At 46.5% G+C, this 18,484-nt stretch overlaps 1 protein-coding gene across 4 annotated transcripts in view; it reads right to left on the bottom strand.

Moving 5' to 3' along the window:
- ptprt (protein tyrosine phosphatase receptor type T) overlaps positions 1–18,484 on the bottom strand; it is a 361,408-nt gene that overhangs the window by 6,731 nt on the left and 336,193 nt on the right. For all 4 annotated transcript variants that reach the window (XM_086200288.1, XM_086200289.1, XM_086200290.1 and 1 more), the window contains 7 exons: positions 13,274–13,428; positions 10,030–10,165; positions 7,622–7,771; positions 7,018–7,191; positions 6,799–6,930; positions 5,435–5,560; positions 2,304–2,467 (listed from right to left, as the gene is read on the bottom strand). In XM_086200288.1, the coding sequence (XP_086056414.1) occupies positions 2,304–2,467; positions 5,435–5,560; positions 6,799–6,930; positions 7,018–7,191; positions 7,622–7,771; positions 10,030–10,165; positions 13,274–13,428 (1,037 nt within the window). The remainder of the gene's footprint in view (positions 1–2,303; positions 2,468–5,434; positions 5,561–6,798; positions 6,931–7,017; positions 7,192–7,621; positions 7,772–10,029; positions 10,166–13,273; positions 13,429–18,484) is intronic.

The following is an 18,484-nucleotide window of genomic DNA, read 5'->3' as shown; positions in this document are numbered from 1 at the left end:
CAACAACATGCGGCGGGTAAAACCGAACCAATCAAAAACGCCTCATCATTTTGTGACAGAAAATGACAAAATGAATGAAAACATGGATATGGAGGCGGAGCCGCAGCACCCGTGGCGATGTGTGGAGTTGAGAGAGCGCGTGTTTGAGAATGAAATCATCCCAGAGTGCGAATGATAACGATTTGGTTTTGAACTGTAACGAACACACGAGAAAAAAATGAAAAGAGGAAACAAATCAATGCCAATTCAGTTTGGACCAATGAGCTGTGACAGAAGAAGCTGATTGGATGAGCATCAGTGATGTGCTTGAGGCAATGTTTAGGGTGTGTGTGTGTGTGTGTGTGTATGTGTGTGTGATCCCATGTGAAAGTGAAGTTTCCTGTAATCTATCCTCTATAGATTTTACAGCGTCTGTTTCCCTCCCTCATTATCAGCCTCATTCGTTCTGCGCCGACAGGACCTGGATGGAGCCGAGCAGCACCAACACACACTCAAATACACGCTCATGCACGTGTGTGTGTGTGTGACTGCTATTATTTAGCTTTTGTTTACTAGATTAAATGACTCTGGTAATGACTTAATGCCTCACCATATAAAGCGTTTAGCCTCATACATGTTAGAGTCACACATGGTGAACGGGCCCAGTGTTTTGGTAACAGCAGCACGAAGCTTCCCCTGTCGCTCACTCAGGTTGAAGCAACAACGCCTCTCTCTCAACTCTGCGTCTATTTACCGAGTGTTCCAGGAGCAAACGCCGTTACGTTGCCAGCATATGAATCGTGAGAACCTTCTGGATATTCTAATAGGAATAAAACTGAACAGTCGCAGGTCTGCCCTGGTCGAGGCCGATGGCCGCCATTGGGAGTCTATTTGTGCTCAAGGTTTCTTCCAGTTTGTTCTCGCCACTGCTGCCAAGTGCCTGCTGACATGCTCACTCCGTCGGGTCTCCATGACCGTACAGAGAACGTGGTCTTACACGTATGTCTGGTTTAACGGAAGAACGATGCAGATGGTCTGGCTGGGGGGACCACTGGAGGACCACATCTGGCTGGAGGGACCACTGAAGGACCGCGTCAGGTTGGGGGGACCACTGGAGGTCTGAACGCAGGCCTCCAGGCCAGGATCAGGCAGCTGACGCCAAGCTTTGCACTGCTCAGTATTTTATTTAATGATGTCATCAACTTGGAAAATGGAAGCTTGAGCCTTCAGACACACAACGATGGAAGGAAGGCTCGGTTCTATTTAGTGTTCCAGCACGCACAAGCCAGGACCCTGGCTCATTGAAATGGAACTGGGCCATAGGCAGAACTAGTATTGCATCGGTGTTCATCCTGAAATGACATGTCAAGATGGCTGCCGCCGCAAAGATCCCGGTTCAACAGGATTATGTAAACCAGCGTGGTGAGCTGCAGGAGACGACCAGGACAGACACGCCGCTGCATCGGGGTCGTAACGTTGTTCTTGCTTGCAGTCAATATTCCACTTTGGTCTTGTCACGTTTTATAAGATTAAAAAAACACACAGAAATGGAGTTAACCACAGAGTCTAAAAATACCACGGCGCACAGACCTCGCCATCCAGTGGAAACGACTCCCGAGCCTGAGGCCTTTTGCTGTATTTATGAGAAATGCAGCTGTAAAGATGATTAATAACTTGAAAAGCTGCTGCATGCAGAGATTAACCAAGACAATGAAACAATAGAGATGTATTGTCCGTAGCCTTCACATTGATTTAATACTCTACCTAACTTTCTAAGATGGTGGCTCGATATGTCATAAGTCTTCACCTTTTTGCTCACAGTATTAATGTATAAAACTCTTCCAGAATGTACATTTAAAGGCGGGGTGACGCTGTCCTCCTTACCAGCGAGGCGGAAACGCATCAGAACGGAGATAAATGTGGAGTTTAGCTCATCTGTACATGTGACAGATCAGTGGGGGAAATAAAGCATGAGGGAACAGCCCAGCGCGGTGGAATGGATGAGTCTAGAAATACTGTATACTGTATTCATCATCTTAATGGTGTGGGGTGAGTTGTGTATGTGTTCTTTTAGAGAAAGTGTACTTTATCATTGTTAAATATATCTCAATCTTTCACCTCTCTCTCTCTCTTTCTCTCCCTCACACACACACACACACACACACACACACGCTCAGGGCACATTTGTCTTTTTTGTGTTGATCTATTATCCCAGTGAGCAACGCCATTTGTTCCCCTTTCACCTTTGTCCTACGAGTTTATCACATTACGAAGTGTGTGTGTGTGTGTGTGTGTGTGTGTGTGCGTGTGTGAGTTGAACCTACAGGCAGTGTACGACAGTCCTCCCGTCTCCTCCGTCATACTGCTCCTGCCACTTGGCCAGCCTGCGGACCAACTGGAGGATGGAGCGTTTTGAGAGGGGCGTGTCCCTGTAGGCCGGCCAGCCGATGAACTGGAAGTGCTGCACCAGGCGGTAGCCATCTTGAGGCTGAGGAGAGGAGGCAGACGACTATCAGCACAGTAGACAACAGCGTGCAGGAATTCCACTGGGAATGTAGAGATGGACGACTGAAAGCCTTTCAGAGTGCTGGTGTGTGTGTGTGTGCGTGTGCATGTGTGTGTGTGTGTGTCACACCAGCTCACAGCCTCCAGGATGCCACTAGTTCTAAGCACCAACGCGACGCTGGTGACGGCAGTTCTGGCTCCTTCAGCTCGTTGTGGTCGTCTCTACATTGTTCTTCTACCAGCTTCAAGAACGCACAATCAGAGCAGCACAACAGCAACACGTTGACGTGACCCTCAGAGGTCAGTGGTTTGAGGGTTGAGTGTTTCAAACCACTGGAGTACACAAACACCATGTAGAATGTGTACTTCTACTTTTGATACTTTCAAAGAGGCAATATCAAAAACTTCCTCCTCCTTTTCATAAAGTAGAACCCTGAACTGAGACTGCAACTGGATACGATTGCACCTTTCATCTTTCCACTTTTATTCAAGTAAAGGAAGTGTGTACTTCTTCCACCGCTGCTGCTACTGGATGTTATCTGACATCACAGGTGACTGGTCGCATGCGCACACACACACACACACACACACACACACACACGCGCACACACACAAAACAAGACATTAACACAACATTAACTTAGTGCAAGGATCTACAGGAATGTGGCAGAACTGTGATCCCACATCATCCGTGTTTTTATTAAAAGTAGAAGCGTTTAACAAGCCGGTTCTATAAACCCGCCTGAACACTGAGCCGTAACTGCAATATTCCTTCAGTAACTCTCAGTAACTTTTGAAGTAAAGTAAAGTGTTAATCAACAATCCTTTTTGTTCATAAAGTACAAAATTACAAATATAAAAAACTAAGATTGGTGGTCATCAACAACAAGATATTCCACAAACAACCTGGATGATTAAAGGAGGGGATTCATTACAGCGAGTCTGTGGACGTGCGGATCAGCTGATTCAAACAGGGACGCCTGGTCCTCGGGTTCTAGGCTTCAGACTAGAAAGAAAGAACTTGATGCTCTCAAAATGATAGTTTATGATATGAACCGTGGTTTAGTTGAGGTTTTATCAAAACCAAACCAAGATTCATCACAAATCATCTCAGGGTCACATTCACTGAAGCCAGGAAAAATGTTCCAAAGTCTAAAAATGAACAAGAACCTTGAGTTGTTCCGTTTATCGTTATTCCAAGAGCACGTCCACAGCTCCTCCTGCCTGGTGTGAGGTTTATGCAGCAGGTTCCACGACGTTCCACGGCGAGCAGTTCTAGGAGGAAGCTGCCAATCTTCCCAGTGGGGGGGCTTATTTGTTGCTGCAAGAGGGGGAAGTGTCCCGTTTAGTAATTATTATTTACTTTTTACTTCATGAAGCCGAGCACCTTCATGTTGGCATGTTGCTGCGATCCAGTTCTTCCTTCTCAATGCAGAAGAATCAGTTCAAGAAAAGGAATCAGACGATGTTTAATTCAATTTCATGGCAGGTTTTTTTTTCTCTCCCTCCACTCATCTGCCCCCAGGCGGCTGGCACCCCCCCAACTAAAATACCACAATTCACCATCGCTGTCAGGCTGATTCACGAGCGCACGCAGGCATATGGACGTAAACACACACGCACACACACGCACACACACACACAAATATGAGCTTCCCTCCCTCCTCCCCTTTTCTTTTTCTCACTCTTCATTTTCTTCACCTCATTCCTTTGTCTGACTGTCTACTTCACGTCCTTTCTCTCTTTTTTATCCCCCTCACTTTTCATACCTTTGTCCCCCCGCTCTCTCTCTCTCTCTCTCTCTCTTCTCTCTCTCTCTCCCTCTCTCTTCCCATTTGATGGCTTAGTGGTTGGTGGTAAAGACTCAGCTAGGTTGGAGCTGCTCTCACAGTGTGAGATATGCTGTTGTTGCAATGATATGAGCCATTTCACGCTAGACTGCTGGTGTGTGTGTGTGTGTGTGTGTGTGTGTGTGTGTGTGTGTGTGTGTGTGTGTGTGTGAAAGAGAGAGGGAGAGGGCAGGGTAGTGGGGAGTTCACTAAGCACCATTGAAGCATGCAGACCATAAGGCACCACTAGACTTGTACCGTTATTGATTGGTGAGAAAATGAGATGAGAAGGGAGTAACAAGGGGAGGCAAAAGAAGAGGAAAGATGAGAAAAAAAACGAGGAATTGAACAAAAAGGAAAAAGAGCAGGAAAGAAAATGGGGGGGGGGGGGATACTTTTCATAATAGCAGTTTTCTCTTCTGAGAACTGGCCAGACCAGCACTCCTGGCTGCTCGTGTGTGACATCATCCTGCTGGTAGGTGAGGGGGCGTGAAGGCCACTCAGTGTGAGTGGCGAGTCAAATATAGGAGAAGAACATTATTTTATGCCTGTGAATGAGAAGGTAAACTCTGAACCTCACCGTCGGGGAGGCAGCACTCAGCTTTTAGGGTAAGCAGCCTCTAGATTGTGTCGCCGGACAGAAACTGACCACATCACACAAACCGTCTCCTAACTCCTCCTCTGTTCTCCTGCTTCCAGCTGCTACCTGGACCGTCATCCTCCCTGGTGGAGTGAGACTCTATAGAGCCTCCACAACACAACACAAACACACCTCAGCTGCTACTGCCACGACATTTCTTTTCGAGGATCCATAAAGCAGTCTGTCTGCTAATCTACGACCGACAACAGGACCGTACTTATTTTGATATTTACAGCCAATATACGCTACTCACAAAAGAACAGTTTGAAAGTTTCCCTGACTTTAATCAATCCCAACAACACAAACTACAACAGGTTCTAAGTTCTAACCAGTCCACACATCCTCACAGCAGGCTGGGAAGTCCATGCTTCGAAATCTTCTTCACACTGAAACACGTTGTTTCCAGGCTGTTTCCTGATTTCCTGTCTACTTCCTGGTTGGGGGGGCTGGGTCGAGTGAGGGACTTGAGTGTGTGAGGTACCCTGGCCATGTTGCAGATCCTGAAGATGCGGTTGATGATGTCTTCATCGATGTCCGCTGAGATGAATTCCACTTGTATGGGACCGTAGCAGCAGGAACTCTTCTCCGGCCAGTACTGCATACACAACTGGAGAGAACAAAGAAGAGGAGAGGAGGGGACATTTACTCTCATGGCATAACAGCACTCATCTGTAAGATGCGACCGCAAAGCCTCAGATCCCTCCATTCCGACAGTTATCAACTCTGCGGTGGCTGTGAATTCAATTCTCAAGTTCTTATGCTTCAATGCTGAAGAGCGATGAGAGACCGGCGGGATGTGAAGCTCCCCATGCACCATTCAGACCAGATAAACGCTGCAGCCCTGAGAGGTCACAGGCGCAGGAGCCACGAGTCAAAGCCGATGATACCAGAGAACCGCAGGAGTGAGTCCTAAAACCTGGAAACAAGTGAGCGACCCGGGCGTGAAGCAGGTCAGCAAACACCACACCTGTGAGACTCAGCAACTAACAAGAGGCTGGACGAGACCACCGAGGTCGCTGCGCACATCAAACGTCGTCACGCCGACAACAGAATCGGCACGGAGGTAAAGTCGTGTCCGTGGTGCATGAACACTTATGAACAACGACAGCGGCGCTAATATGCGAAGATTTCATCAACCTGTGCCACAGGGATCGTTTTCATTAATAACCTCACCAGCTTCCTTCGAGGGAACCCACAGAGACGCTAAACAGTTCGCCAGCCTGCAGCCCCCCCCTAATTCAGCTCCTCTAAAGCTGCTTCAAATGGGCTCATCAGACATGCACACAACATTAGTAGTTATGGCATCAGCAGCCAGGTGAAACACTGGCAGTATTCTAAAAGAAATCAATGCAGACCGAGAGTAAGCGCCGCTGGCAAGGTGTATGTAATCACCTCTGTAGCCACGTAGCTTCCCAGCGATGCTGAATCAAGCTAATAACGAGAAATCGCATTCTTTCTTTTTAAACTTTCCCATTTCAGATTTCAGATTTCTACGTATAAGTTAACAAATAAGGTAAAACAAAAATGCCCCACAGCATCTACGGATTACTAATCAGCTCTTGTTTCTGTTTTGGTTTTTTTAATTCACTTTAGATCAGAGAATGACTTCAAGAAGGTTCCTCAACACACAGGCAGACTCACGAAAACTGAGCCGGGATGTGTTGGTCAGGCCCTGCCATGTCACTGAGGATGGAAAAACTTCTGGCTGACATTTTCCCCAAACGAGAAAAGCAGTCGAACCATAGCTCGATATATACTGTACCGTGTGTGTGTGTGTGTGTGCGTGTGTGTGTGTGTGTGTGTGTGTGTGTGTGTGTGTGTGTGTGCGTGTGTGTGCGTTTGTACCTGTGCCGCATCCATTTCATTGAGCATTACAATGGAAGAGCAGTTGTAGTCAAACACCAGCCTCCAGAAGTCACCCATGGTGTTTGGCAAAGGATGCTGGGTAACAATGAAGGCCGCTGGCTGTTTGTGGCTCTGGGGTGTTGAGATGGACCAGACATGAATAAGTGAGCACAGAATACACAACACAACACTCACTCACATCCCAAAACACACACTCACGTCCATTAGTGCAGCGTTGATGTAATTGGAGCTCTCTCCATCCACAGATATGAGGAAAGGAAGGCATCGGTCTGCTGACAGAACGTCCATACTGCGGTTCTTGTCATGGTTCCTGGGTAGCAAACCCACGCTGCAGTCTTCTGGACGAACTCTAGGGGTCACTATGTTTAGAGTCTGATGAGAAGGAAAATAAACAATTCAGAAAAAAGACCAAAACAGGACGGACAGTTAGAGTGAGACCTGTTCACACACTGTGAGGACTCACCTCACGAAGACCGTCCAGGAGTTCAGCCCTTTACCTTTGACTCATTTACTTTTTAACTTTCCACGCTTCCACCCCATTTTGAGTAACTTAGAACACCTTCAGGGAATATCTTGAAATGTGGCATAAACCACCACTGAGATTCAGTCACTATGTTTTCCGCCAAGCGATTTTTAACATTTCAGAAGTGGCACAAGAGAGGAAACGCAAACCGGAAAGGCAACAATGTCTGTAACAGGAAGTGTAGAAGAAGAAAACCTAGAAATGCGGCGTGCCGGCCCATTTTATTAACAACAGTGCAAAATGCTCATCAAAATCTCCACACAGTTTCTCTTTAGTCACCTGAAACTCGTCTTTAATTTGGCTGGAGTTGGTCTGTGGATCCAGTCTGCTGATGTTGTAGTAGATAGCTCTGAACTCACACACCGGTATGGCTGTGTTACCGCATAGACACGCCTCCAGGATGGCGTCGTGGACAAACACATACTGCTCCTGCAACACCAGTAAAAAAACGACAATTACTGAAATGTTGGAGTCACAAGACAGACAAAGCTCGGGCTTCTGAGTGAGCACAGATTTTTAGTCCTGCACCGCCTGCGCCCCCGTGGACTCCACTGTAGTTTCTCATCTGAGCTGTGAGCACCTCCGGGACCGAGGACGCGGTCGTGCTAAGCTGCATCTCCTGGCTTTTCAAGTCCCAAACAAACATTCCGGTCTGAGCCCAGCGATTGTTTGCTTTGTGCTTGTGAATTCATTGTGCGCTCTCGGCAGCTTGAAAGTGAATTAAAAGGGAGCAGAGCTGTGTTTCTGTTTCTCCAGATCAAATGTGCTCTTGAGCTTTAACCAATGAGCTCGCTGTTAAAAGCATGAGCCATCATGAGGTACACACACGGGCCGCTGCTGTGCATGCTAATGTACCCATTCCTCTCATATCATTTTCCAGTTTTGATTCTTTTTTTCTCTTTCCTCTTTCCTCTCACTATTTGTCTTTTGCTTTTTCAATACTGCCCCCCCCCCCCCCCCCCCCCCACACACACACACACACACACTCTCAGTTGAGTTAATTGTTGCTCTTGGGGCAGAGGTGACAGCTAAAAGCATCACTGAAATGACTTCCCCTGGCCATTACCTCCTCTGGTGACATGCACACATAAACTGATGTAAGCACACAAGCACTCTGGAACTACACACAAACAAGGCACTGACCTGCAGAGAGACACACAGACACACACACACACACAGACACAGACACACACACACACACACACACACACACACACACACACACACACACACACACACACACACTTCTTCCCCCTCTGCCTTTTAAAAGATTAATTGCTTTGTACTGTTTTGAGCAGGATTATAGTAGCATCAAGCAGCTTCAACACTGACACAAATTGCTCCCACACACATTCAAAAGGCAGGGCAGGATGCATTTAGTTTGGTTTCAAGAGGCATAAAAACACACAGAGGAGTGTGTGTGTGTGTGTGTGTGTGTGTGTGTGCTCACACTCACACACACACACACACACACACAACTTGCTCTAATACCACTGCTGTCATAAAAAGAAAAAAAAAAAAAGAACACTCCAAATGATGCCCCGGGTAACTCCTGTGAACCCAGCACTTCTAAACCCTGCTCTAAAGTCAATTTCAAGCTGGAGCTGTCAGCCTGCAAATGAGGCTGTTTCCCTGCTGAAGTTGACTTTGTAGAGGTGCAGGGTTTTAATCAGCCGTACAAATGGAACGCAACAGAAATGGATTAGGTCGGCTTAAGGTAGCTTAGAAATTTACACTTCTGTTACCAAACGAAACTCCCACATTTGAGGATGCCAACGGTTTTAAAAATGACTGAGGATATCAGAACAGATCAGCTGTACGGCTACAAATCAGTCAGTGACACCGAACGCCTGCAAGTCTCCATTCTGGTCTTATTTCAGTCAGGATACAAACGCTGAAACTCCACCAGACCCAGCCAGACGTCCTGGCTTTGGTTGGTACCTGAACAAAGTCACACCTCAGGCTTCATTGCAAGGAAGAAGCTGCGCAACACTGCCTGTTAAATTCCATACGAACATGTATGTCTGACATGTAAAACCGTATGAATCAAAATCGCTCACAAAATGCATATTTATAGAGAGAAAATAACAAAGGAATGGGGGGGGGGGGGGATAGACTCACTGTCTATCCTCCCCAGAGCCAGAAAAAAAGATGGACACCCCTCTCTCATGGTGCTGCATTAGAGAGGGGATCCACAGAGATCAGCTGACTGCTAGTTAGCTTAGCACAACGCATGGAGGCGTTAGCGTCCCCCAATCAAAGGTCATCAAATCCCCCTCATCGAAGTCAGCCATGATTAGTTGTAGCACTTGCTCCGCTAGACGACGTATCTGCTTTTTAAAACACAACATACTGTTGCTTGAGGACCATTTTGAAGAAAAATGTTTTCAGGCCAGTTAGCTGCCTGCTAAGCTAACTAGCAGGCTCCATCTTTCCTCTTCTCAGGCTCTGGGGAGGACGTGCCAGTACATTTCCAAAATGTTGCTGTGTTCCTCTAAAGTATGAAAGTACCTGACACTGCAGCAGCATTTTTCAATACCAGGAGTGAGGACACAAAATGGCCAACAGCAACCGAGGCAGCTTTGGCGTGGCATCAATAACCTTATCTACATGTTTCTGCTCTGTCTACGCTGCCACATCACTCCACGCCTGCGAGCTGTGAGTGCGAGGCGTGCGTTTGTACTCACCTCCGTCTGAACCATGTTGACTCGCTGTGATCTCAGCTCCCGGATGCAGTTGAAAATATCCACCACGCCTTCATTCTCTGCCATGTCCAACATGATGTCCACCGCAATGAAGCAGCCCGTCCTCCCTGCGCCGGCGCTGCGGAGGCACACCAAGAACAGCAACGCTCACCTTCTGTGGACTAAATATCGCTCGGGCCTGATTGAAGCCTCTGTTCTGATGTCATTTCTGTTCGTCTTGCACGCCGCCACAGCGATTATCAGCCAGCAGACTTAAAAGTCACTTGAGGTATTCAGTCAGTGACATCAGAGACTTTTCTTTAGCACAGGAAGCTTCTTGGTTGCCTCACCTTCTTAACTACAACGGTAGTTAAGAAGGTTTTCGCTCTGAACCCCTTGAAACTCACAACCTCCTGCTGTACACCTGCACAGGTGATGAGCTGGACCAGAGTCAGAGCCAATCAGAGGAAGAGAAGGAATGAGTCTTTGCGGAATGGAAAGACTTTGTAATGGAGGATGTGAGCGATACTACAGTTTTGTTTTTTAAAATTTTGTGTACCCCTGATGTGACTGTACATACACTAGGGGGTACATATACCGCAGTTTAGGAATCAAGGTACTACAACACATTGGCTGAGGTTGGAAAAAGGGAGCGATGGCAGGTGAGAGGCAGCTTTGTCTGCTCACCTGAGTCTGTAAAAGCTGAGATAATTGTTGATGAACGTCTTCCACAAATGTGTCATTTTGTATTTCAGAAGCTCTGTCAGATCGTCAGTGACTGTGTGACTAAAAATACCTGATGGACAAATGACATGAGCACAGATGGAGCAATAGGAAGGAAGACCTCTCTCTCTCTCTCTCTCTCTCTCTCTCTCTCTCTCTGTCTCTCTCCTCTCTCTCAGACATGTAGAGACTCAAATACCAAATGTCAAGTACTGAGGCCACACATCCTGAACAGTAACAATGCCTGGAGGCGAGAGATGGATGGAGGGACAGATGACAAGCTGGATGGATGGATTGAACAAGCAAGGCAGAAAAAGTAGGTAGGGAGAGGAAATGGTGGGAAGAGGTGATTGGAAGTGATGGAAATTGTCACAGGGGAGAGATCAAGGGAGGGGAAGAGGCGAGGATGGAGGGATGGGGGCGAACGGTAAGGATGAGGTATGGAGGGACGGGGGAGAGGGAGTGGAAGCCTATCTTTCACTGTGCAATCCCCCTGACAGTTCCCAGAGAGAGAGAGAGAGAGAGAGAGAGGGAGAGAGAGAGATGGAGCTGAAACAGAGAGAGAGAGAGAGAGAGAGAGAGAGAGAGATAAGAGGAGGACAGATAGAGAGAAGAACGAGGGGCAGAAGGAGGGAGCACCTCAGCAGATTACCTGTCAACCTCTGTGATTAATGTTGAGTCCAGAAAAGTGCTGGGCCTCCGTGTGTGTGTGTGTGTGTGTGTGTGTGTGTGTGTGTGTGTGTGCGTGTGTGTGTTTGTGTGTGTGTGTGTGTGTTTGTGTGTGTGTGCGTGTGTGTTTGTGTGTGTGTGGTTGAAACATAACAACACACGCAAATAGCATCAGAGTGCCCCCTGGATATTAGAAGTGACGACTCTAACTTTCTCGCTGTCTGTCCACATACTTTTATTCAGGTGGTCCGGCGACACGTCTGCTCATCTCTCTTTGTTTTCCTCCATCTGGTTTTCTGCAGAATTGACGTTATTTCTTCTTTCTCCACCTGCGAGTGTGTTTCCGCCTGTCCTGTCCTGTCCTGTCCTGTCCTGTCCTGTCCGACCGCAGTCGTGTCTTAGATTCGTCCACGATGGACCAGAAGATTATTCATGTTGGACATTGGAGATAGAAACTGCTGAGTCGTGACCTTCATCAGTGTCAGCGATCTTTGTTTTTACACACTTGGAGGATAAATAATTACACATAATTATAATATCAGTAATTTGGGTCTGAACAGGCGGGCACAAATATGATGAAGAATATGTACTTGTACTTTTGTGAAGTAAACTCAAGTACCTGTCTAGTCTGAAGTCGACTTTAGAAAGGAGACGTGGGTGTTTGTCAGCTCGGGTCCCTCTCATCTCTGGAAGGGAACTCTGTCACTACTGAAGTCGGTTCTGAAGCCTCTGACGGGCACTGCAGCCGCGTTCACCAACGCCACTCGTTTGACTTTCATCTTCAAATGTCAAGTCTATTCTTGACATTTTCATTTAATCCTCAGAAACGCAGCTTTTTAAAAATGTTTTATTCTCAACATGCAAAAAAAAAAAAACGAAACAAAAAGCAACAAAAAAAACCCCGAAACAAACAAACAAACAAACAGACAAACGAGGCGGATCAGACCGGCTCATCCGTCTCATCTCTTTTGTGTTCGTTGATCGCGTTGCTCATAAAGATCTGAAATGTTTGTTAACGGCAGTGAGAACCCCCCCCCCCAGGCGCTCTTAGAGGAGCCGGTCCCGTTTCAGGCGTCTCCAGCTGGGAAGGAGCACCTCCCTTAAAGAGCAGAACAGGAACGTTGAACATAGAACCATCGTGGGGCGACTAAAGCTGCCTCTCGTTGTTTTACCCTCCCTTCCCGGTCGACGATGGTGGTATTGGGATTTAAGTTTTGTTTTATCTTTTATTTTTCTGTTGGCTACCTTTTAAAGGTTAACGCCATCAATCGAGCAAGGTTGTGGTGTGTGTGTGTGAGTGTGTGTGTGTGTGTGTGTGTGTGTGAGAGAGAGCAATCGTAATGGAACCCATAACCTCTCCTCTTCTCTCATCTGGGCTACTTGGTTTATGAGTGACACATTCACCATTCTATCCACTGTAGACCTGGTTCCTGAGTCTCCATTCGTACTCACCACTGATCTTCGTTAATTTTCTTACACATCCGGTTCCTCATTCTTCTCTCATTAGTTTGAGAGAAGAATGAGGTTGTGACCAATTTTACGTCCTCTAAAACAGACAAGTAGGTTGTTGAAGTGATGCTTCACCTGAAAAGTGGAACTCAGCTCTTAAGGACTTGCTGTTGGAAGTCTTGAATTAATGACCTTTTTTTTTGTTGTTGTTTGCAGACTTAACAGCGAAATTACAGGTAAAGTCAGAAACATCAGAGTCCGAGTCCTCTGTATGCGGCTGCTTGCTGGTGTGTTCATGTACCAGTAGGTTTTTAATGCACTGTAATGTTCGTGTGGATTGTGACCCCCATTAGGCGGGCGGTGAGGGTGCAGTGCCGAAGGCGCTTTGTGCCGTCCGTCCTCTCACCTGCAGTGCGCCACTATTGGACCGGCATCAGGTGGGTTGAGGAACTTGACCTGTCGTATGAAGCCCAGGAGTCCAGTGGCGTAGCAGGGAACGCCGTGGTCCGGCCAGCTGGTGAAATGGAACTGACGGAGCTCACGGATCTCGTGATGACCCTTCTGATTAAAAAAAAAAAAAAAAAAAGGATAAAAAAAAAAAACACAGACGTGGAGAAGTTGAGTGACTGATGAAGGCAGTTGAAGCGTGATTTTGTCTCTGGATGATGACAAACCAACGCATCACCCAGATCTCATTAATGGCCTTTCAGGGAAGCCTGACGAGAACACACATCAGGACTTGACCGCCTCTTACAGCAGGCGTTTGAGGAATTTGGGGTGGGGGGGGTGCTGTCTTTGATTCCACATGGCAATAAATGGATGCTCTGGATGCTGAGATGAGCTCCACCTGGGAGAGAGAGATGGGGAGACCTCCCGACGAGCGCTCGTCTCACTCAGAGAAGTGATGTCACAAATCTCTGGACGGCCCTTTTGTGAGAGACCAGAAGTCCTGATTAACTTCCTCCTTAATTCTAAAGAACGGATGTCAGAAATACTTCAAGATACAATAACAGAAATAAAACAGGACTTGAATGTGTTTTTGTAGAAGTACTGCGTTATGCAGTACCTGTAAATGATATTCCAGGACTAACATACTGTAAAGATACATTGACTTTCCCGGCACGTGCGTCTTGGAAGAGATGCCGAGGGAGTTTTCAAGTTCGGGATTACAGGACAGTGAAATGGCATTAGACGTCCGCTGGAGCTCTCGGTGTGATAGCATCTTGACATTTAAATGACGGGTTTTCCGGAGACACAAAGGGCTGCTGAACGTTTTCCCTCTTAACAATGAAGATATTGACAAAACCACAGCTGACATTCTGATGCTGGAGGGGTAATTAGGCCGTTCTTGAACCTGGGATTTAATCTCTCATCGTTTGGGCTCTAAATGATTGATAGGCACAGCAGTTGTTGGAACCGGTCCAGTTTTGAGCCAGAACAGCAAAAACTGATACAACAGGGTGTCTGTCTGTGTCAGAGTATCACCCGCTGGAGCTAAACTGTTTTAACCATGGGATATTTTGACGAGAGGGAAAGTTGATTGATGACGAGAAATTCTCAGCTGCAGCTGCAGCAGCCAAACCGCTTATTCTTGGCGAGACATTGTGATGTTTCCGGGTCTGTATTGGGGCGATCGAGAGACCTTTGGCGTTGTCTCTCATTAGAAATATGTAAGAATAAATGCAGGAGAAGAAGTCACACGATAAGACGCTGAGCTGCACTCGAGCAGCTACCAGGACTTCACTACAGTATTCAGCATCAAGCTTCTCTCCTTGAGGGAAATAGAAATGTGCTAACTTTTTGTCAGCCCTGTAATGCAGAAATTGTAGCACAGAAGCCGTTCTCGGGCTCCCAGAAGTTCCATAACACTACATCCTTCTGCTTTAATAATTCAGCACAATCGATTCCATTACACCGCTCTGAAATTAATGGGGCTGAAATGGAGAGAACTCCTCAGCTCAGTTTACTCTCTATGAATAGAACTGTTGTTACTAGAGCTTTCACTCTGGTTCTGGTGGCCCGAGGACGTTCTAGTGAAGCCACAACCACAGAGGAGAAAGACGAGGGCAGCGGTGGAGAGAGGGAGGGAGCAGAGGCAGAGGGAGATGGCGTGAAGGAGACGGACGGTTGCGCTGTGACACGAAGGATCCAACGACAGACACGGCAAAGACGAGCAGAAAAGCGAGGGAGGGAAACAGAGACAAAGGGAGAGAAAGAAACATGGTGGCAGTGAGGAGAAAAATATAAGCCACAGTGTGATTTGATAACTTGACTTCTGATTGATTCGCCCTCCTGTGGCGTTTAAATTAGCTGGATAATTTGACAGACGGCGGACCAACACAGCCGGGCGGCCCCAGACGTGTGACGTGCTCGTAAACAGTAACAGCAAAATGGTGACTGATAACGTTCTTAAGGCTGAGGAGAACGTAGAAACGCCCCCAGACTCTTCACTGGGGAGAGCAAGTGATCCTGGCTGCAGAGTCCTGCTTCACTGAATGCTGCCTGTCTGGTGCGTCCGCTGAAGGATGGGTGACAAGCTGTATTTACAGCTACGGAGTCACTGGGCCTCATTCATTAAATGATTTTACGCAAAAAAAAATTTCAAGCCCTCAATTTAATCTGACAGTCAAGACGCACACAGGTAATCCCGTCTGTCAGACGAAACGGAGGGTTAAAAAGCCCCGAGTCTGTGAAGGTAATGGCACATTTGTGTAAGAACACATTTCAACATGAAGTTAACCTGCAGGATTTTAACACTTATGAAACATAATTATGTCCTAAGTACAGTGTAAGACACTCATCAACAGCCCCCCTTCGGCCCCCCACATTCCACTCAGGTGTTCTGGACGAGGTTGATCCTGACTGATGTGTTTTATTTCCTGGGGTTTGTGGAGCTACATGTGAAGACTGAATGAGCCCGAGGCTCTTCCTCCAGGATCCTGGAGCAAACCCAGACCCGAACGCCTGACCCTGTTCTTCTTGTGCGAATGATTTCTGCTGCTGCAGACACAACAGCTGATGTTTCTCTCTGCCTGCTTCGGCTCCAGCTCTCGAAACGTTGCTCTTTCAATGAAATCAATTTGCGGCAGTGATATAGAACCCGTCCCCTTTGGTCATGTTCTATTTTGGGACAAGTCAAATCTTACAGCTCATATATTTTGTCCTTGTTTCCTTTTTGTCTGTGGCCACTCCACAGCTTCTTTGTACGAGGGTTGTCAGTTCACCTCTGTGCCGTCTGATATTTCACTGTCAGGGAAAGACACCAACTCATGTGGCCTCATGATGTAGGATTGGAAATCTCTGATGCAACATTTAAGGACTTTGAACACATTTATATATATATAAAAAAATATATATATATAGATATCATACGAATAATGGATCCTGTCAATCAAACATGTTTGCCCTTCTGCATAATTGTTTCATCCTCTCTTTTGTCTCCCTCACACACACACACACACACACACACACACACACACACACACACACACACACACACACACACACACACACAGAATTTCTCTCTCTCTGAGTCCTACTCTGGCACTTCTCTTCCTCAGTTAATCTCCTTGGATGTGCCATTAATAAACCTTTTCATTAAAATGCTGTTCTCATTATTCACTGCAATTAAAACTACTTAACTGTGGTGCTGAACCTGCTCCCTCTCTCCATTTCTCACTGTGTGTGTGTGTGTGTGTGTGTGTGTGTCTCTCCCTCTGTCTTGCTTGGTCTTTGTTCTTTAAATGCATGCACAAGCACACACACACACACACTCACACGAGTGCACTTGTGTTACATATTAATGCACACTGCGAAATGACAGGCTTTTCAAAATCAGCTTTCCTTCAAATTTTAGACGACTTTCACGTCCACACACACACACACACACACACACACACACACACACACACACACACACACACACACACACACACACACACACACAGGAGGTATGGATTAATGGCTTGCTAAATGAGCTGACAGCGAGGACCTTGAGACTCGTCTTCATAAGCAGCTTTCGCACGAGCGAAGAAGGCGGCAAATGCAGAATGGAGGGAAAAAAAGGAGGTTGATAGAGATGTAGAAAGAGTGGAGGTATAGAGGGTGAAGGATTGAGAGAAAGAGAAAGAGAGGGAGAGAAAGTAGTGCAAGGAAGTAAAAAGCTATTCTGTATGTATACATAAACATATTTTCACTTTAAATGTTAAGAGGCATATTGCCCCTCACATTTAAAAGTCCTACTTCTGCCTCCCACACGTGTGAATCCAAATCCTAATCTGTCAGGCTCTCAAGGAAATAAATAAGCAGCTGGTTAGAGAATGATTTGAAGGCTTGAACAGTTTCTATAGAAACACTATTTGGTTTTTTACAACTTTTTGCAGGTGCTCTTCTTGTGCTGAACAAAGCCCAAGTTTCGAGGTGCTGCGTCAAACGGCTGCTGCAGTTCATTCCAGCTGTGCTTCTGATTCAAAACGAAGAACATCGTACAATTTTCAACCCTTGTTCCATAGCAAATGTTGAACACAACTCTGTCAATGCAGGCAGAGACTGTTTTGGATGTTAACACTTCCCATCAACAACCATTCACTGTGCTAAGCTAACTAGCGTGGGCCTCTGCTCCCGAATGGACACAGAGAGGACTTAATGATAAAAAACAAACAAACAAACAAAAGAGTTTTGGTTCTATGGTGACATCCCTCATGCATCATCATGGCCATTGATTCGGACCTGCAGCACTTCTGACATGCAGTCAGCAACATCTGGGGTTAGCATTAGCGGCTAGCTGAGTGCTAGTGGTATAGGACAAGTCACGTGTGGTCAGCTCAGACAGCGCAGCACAGCAATGAGTCCTGAAACTCACACGTGTGTGAGCACTGTTCTCTCCCTCGTCTCAATGTCCAGGGTGATTTTTTTTTTTTTTTGGAGATGGTTTTCTATTCAATGTCTGAAACAATGTATGGTCGATGGTTTAAACCAGCTTATTATGTTTTAATGACCTGTTAAAGTGTCACGTTAGCTTAGCACTCTGAACGACTGTACTCAGGCTTCAAAAATCCTAAAAGAGGTGGGGATTATTGTGAGGTCTCATAAACTCAGTGTAACGCTGCCCCAATAAACACGCAAATCCTAAGATTTGTTACCCGAAGCATTAAAAAAAATAAAAAGGAGAAAAGTTAAACGAGGAGGACAAAGACATAAACTTGAATAACGTGGTGACCAAGAGCAACACAGAGGAAGACGTAAACAAAGAGAGGATAAACGCACATTTGAATCAGAGCCTTCCTCTCTTGTTGTGGAGTGTGTTTCTGCTCGGAGTACTGTATCAGAACAATGGCGGTGTTATTGTTCCAGCCTTACTCGCCTTTTCTCCTCTCAGATCCCCCCCACCCACCCCCCCTGCCTGATTACAAGGGCTCCAATTATGTTTGTGAGCCTCCTTCTAAACAGCCAGAAACAAACAAGTACGCTGCCTGCTAATCACGCGCTGCCTCTGATGGTAATCCAGGTTTGTGGTTTCAGAGATAAATAACAACGGGGGTGAGCGAGCAGCCAGAGAACATGGGAGAAAGGATCTTATTCATGGATTCAAATCCCAGCTGATGTCATATGAGAAGCA

Source organism: Aulostomus chinensis, chromosome 3, assembly GCF_037954235.1.
Source record: "Aulostomus chinensis isolate RoL2024-O1b breed Wild chromosome 3, RoL_Achi_v1.0, whole genome shotgun sequence".
Classification (NCBI taxonomy): domain Eukaryota; kingdom Metazoa; phylum Chordata; class Actinopteri; order Syngnathiformes; family Aulostomidae; genus Aulostomus; species Aulostomus chinensis.
This window is presented reverse-complemented; position numbering and strand designations above follow the sequence as displayed.